This window comes from Myotis brandtii, unplaced genomic scaffold, assembly GCF_000412655.1.
Source record: "Myotis brandtii unplaced genomic scaffold, ASM41265v1 scaffold1624, whole genome shotgun sequence".
Classification (NCBI taxonomy): domain Eukaryota; kingdom Metazoa; phylum Chordata; class Mammalia; order Chiroptera; family Vespertilionidae; genus Myotis; species Myotis brandtii.
This window is the reverse complement of record NW_005355941.1, coordinates 159,197-163,168: the sequence shown is the minus strand read 5'-3', so window position 1 is coordinate 163,168 and position 3,972 is coordinate 159,197. Positions and strand designations below refer to the sequence as shown.

The following is a 3,972-nucleotide window of genomic DNA, read 5'->3' as shown; positions in this document are numbered from 1 at the left end:
GGGACTCGGCTGCAACCGCCGCTGCTGGAGCCAACCCGGGCGGCACCGAACACCGTTTCCGGTTCCCACTTCCGGCGCGGTGTCCAATCGGCAGCCCGCCCAAGGCTTTCCGTTTTCGGCAGTAACGGTCGGACCCGGACCGGAGCCTAAGTCGATGAAGCGTGGTCCATGTGGGCAGGCGGGTCCCCGCAGTCGGCCCGCCGCAATCTGGTTTTTAAAATAAAACAGGTAAATTGACTCATTGGACCAGCCTGGGACCTGGCCCAGAAGGGCTGGTATTTTCCTGGGACTCAGACATCACGGTGCTCATGGCCTTGTGATCGCCGAGTCGGGAACATGGGGATGAAAGCACGTGACGTGGGTCCGGGAACCCTAACACGTGGAGGAGACCTGCTGAAGCACCGAGGATCAGGCTGAACGTCGTCTCAGGAGAGCAAGCCCCGAGCCATTGAAACTCAGGGTCGGAAACCCGTGGGCCCTGACAGCTCAGACCCTGGTTTCCTTGCTGGAAAACGAGTCCCCTGGATCGAGGAGCTACTCAGACTCTGTCAGTCATGAAGCTACCGAGGTAGATGGCTACAGCTTTCCTCACTCATGAGAGAGCAAGCTTTCTGCTCTACGTTACTACCATTAAATCAACTCACTTCCTGGGAGCAGTATCCTGGGACTCGCAGGAATCCACGACTGTTTCCTCCTCTTCTTCTATTATTGTTGGTAAGAAATACCCTTTTCCTCTGTAAATAGAGGAGAAAGAAAAGCAATCTGGTTTTTAAATAAAACACGTAAATTGACTCAGCCCAGCCTGGGACCTGGCCCAGAAGGGCCAGCATTTTCCTGGGATTCAGACATCACGGTGCTCATGGCCTTGTGATTGCCGAGTCGGGAACATGGGGATGAAAGCACGTGACGTGGGTCCGGGAACCCTAACACGTGGAGGAGACCTGCTGAAGCACCAAGGATCAGGCTGAACGTCTTCTCCCGAGAGCAAGCCCTGAGCCATTGAAACTCAGGGTCGGAAACCCGTGGGCCTTGACAGCTCAGACCCTGGTTTCCTTGCTGGAAAACGAGTCCCCTGGATCGAGGAGCTACTCAGACTCTGTCAGTCATGAAGCTACCGAGGTAGATGGCTACAGCTTTCCTCACTCATGAGAGAGCAAGCTTTCTGCTCTAAGTTACTACCATTAAATCAACTCACTTCCTGGGAGCAGTATCCTGGGACTCGCAGGAATCCACGACTGTTTCCTCCTCTTCTTCTATTATTGTTGGTAAGAAATACCCTTTTCCTCTGTAAATAGAGGAGAAAGAAAAGCAATCTGGTTTTTAAATAAAACACGTAAATTGACTCAGCCCAGCCTGGGACCTGGCCCAGAAGGGCCAGCATTTTCCTGGGATTCAGGCACAAACTCACGGAGGGCAGGCACCACAACCCTCCCAGGACCGGGGAAGACTCCGCTCGGAGCAGGCTCAGCAAGCCTGCCATCTCCCTGGCCTCCTGCAGAACTGTCTAATGCAAAACCATCATCAGATCACCCCCTGGATACCAGGACCCGAATCTTCTAGTTGGCACCTGTCCAACCTCTGCTGGTAATTTTTACCCGCTGCGTTACAGAGAGCCAACTTCAGGCCACAGTCATTTCTACCCCAAAACTACAGTGTGGCTTCCCACGTGAACCATCCTGGGTAGGTGCAACCACCTGTAGACGAGCAGAAGAATCCAAGAGAACAGTAAAGCAGCCCCATTACCCAGGGAGCTGGGACAGTGCCTCCGGGGTCACTGTGGCCATGTCCCTCTGTCCCACATGGCCAGCCATTCCTGACCACAAGGAAGGACAGTCCCGCAGCACAGCACCGAGGGGGGAAGACCACCTTCGACCCACAAGATGCATCTCAGGTTACTTGACTTCCAACCACAAGGCTCCCAACACCAAGGCTCTTCCTCCCGCCCTCCTTTCTGGCAGCTCCTGGGCCTGTACACCAGCTTCCCATAAACACTCACTTCCCAGTGAACCCAACTCCATAGCTGGGCATGGACGCCTTCCACAGCTGAGCGCTGGATGCTGCAGCCTTCCCTCCTGCCACTGCCTGCACCTTCCCTGCATCCAGACCACCCGTGCTCCACCGTCACTTCCCCCCACCGGCCAGCCCTGTCCCCATCCGGGTCAGCAGCAGCACCCCAACTCCCACCACCACGCTTCCTTCTAGGCCTCTATGAAGCTCCTCAACGTCTGTCTGCTGTGCACACAGCTCTGCTCACATCCCATCACGCCTACTAGTTCCTGGCCACCAGGTCACTGGTTCTGTGCACCTCACAGGGTCTACGCCAAAGCCAGGAATGTGTCATGTCGGCAGAGGGAGGACAACCATGGTGCACCAACGACCCTCTCTCCAGCCTGTTAAGGGAAAACACACAGAAAGGGCTCGGCCCGCAATCTGAATTCCTTCCCTAGGCACCACTCTACCGCCATCATATTTTTAAAACTGAACTGAATTCCAAGAGCAGATTAAGAACCATTTGGCAGTGGGCAGTATCTTTGAAAAGCCAACCACCCCTACTTGCAGAAATCTAGAACCGTTCCAGGAAAACGAGAGGAGGATGTGCTGGGAAGATGGTATGAGCCCTTGCCCTTGGGACACCAGTGCGCCAGGGGGCTCTCTGCCCAGAATGTCGAGGCCCAGGCGCGGGGCTGGAAGCCAGGGCCCCTTTGTGGACAGGGCAGCCCACACCCCTTACATGTGCCAAGCTTTGTCCACATTCTTTTTTAGAAGCCGCCTGTTCCTCTTGGCCAATGTCAGAATCCTGCTCCTGAGTTTATACTTTTCCTCTTCCAAGTTCTTCTTCACACAGACGAACGCCTAGAACACAGGTCAACAATGGCTCACATACCATGCACCCCTGTGATTCCACTGCTGGGAATCTGTTCCCAAAAGAAGAAAAAAAGGCCGCGTGCTCAAAGTGACACTCACACACAGTCTTTGAGCACAGACGCCAACGAGGACCCATTCCCACCTGGCTGAGCCAAGGCTGTCGCCCAGGGCACAGGCCCGGTGTCCTGAGCCCTTCAGCCCAGGCCTCACCTCGCACTGGCTGTCCAGCTTCCTCAGCAAGATTTCAAAGTTATGCAGGTTGTCCCTCGCCTCTTCGTACCGGGCCTGCCAGAGCCTCACTTCCTGCTGCAGGTTCTCTAGGGACGTTTGCATGTCTTTGCTCTGGGTGCGCAGCTCATTCTGCTTCCCCTTCACCAGCCGGTTCCAGAAGTTGGCTCTGGGGGTGGAGAGTCACACGGCCAAGGGCTGAGGAGCACTCCCAGCCTCCGACACAGGTGTGCACCTTAATCAAAACCACAACCTCTCTGGGCCTCCGTTTTTCCCGTGTGTAAATGAGGGTTGAACAAAATCAGCGGTTTTCAAACTGTGTCTGTTGGGGTTCTATGAGGCTAGCCCAGCTGCCACTCTGTGCTGGGGGAGACAGGACAGGCAGGTCGGACACCTCTTCAGCAGAGCACCCTGTGAGAATCCTTCCCATGCAAGACTTTGGCAGACCTGCCGACTTGGAACAAAGGGCTCTTCGACTGAAATACTTTTGAAATACATGGAATCAGAACATTTTTGCTCTAAATCTGTATGTCTATGCCCAGCTCTTCCCCCCAATTCCAAGCTCCTTTCTAATTTCACTCCTGAGACAAATAAAATATGAGATTTGGGAGTATTAGGTAAATCCACTGAAATCATCATCATCGTCGTCATAACTGCCCGACTGGGTATCAGGGGGAAGATTTAGACCAGAAAGCTCACATGAGCAGAGGCTCATGGACTCAATTTGAACACAGATGTGCTCTGTTTGGCCCACATCATCTGTCTCTGCTGACTTCTGGTTTTTTAATTTATTAATTTATTTTTTTAATTAAATCTTTATTGTTCAGATTATTACAATTGTTCCTCTTTTTTCCCCCCATAGCTCCCCTCCACCCGGTT

At 53.6% G+C, this 3,972-nt stretch overlaps 1 protein-coding gene across 1 annotated transcript; it reads right to left on the bottom strand.

The window, feature by feature from the left end:
* Positions 1–6: 6 nt before the first annotated feature.
* LOC102246720 (daple-like protein) lies at positions 7–3,922 on the bottom strand. Its single transcript, XM_005862271.2, has 4 exons — positions 3,076–3,922; positions 2,732–2,853; positions 1,196–1,285; positions 7–207 (listed from the first exon to the last, which is right to left on the bottom strand). Exons 1-4 carry the CDS (start codon positions 3,196–3,198, stop codon positions 147–149), a joined length of 396 nt encoding a protein of 131 aa, XP_005862333.2. The 5' UTR covers positions 3,199–3,922; the 3' UTR covers positions 7–146.
* Between the last annotated feature and the right edge of the window lie 50 nt (positions 3,923–3,972).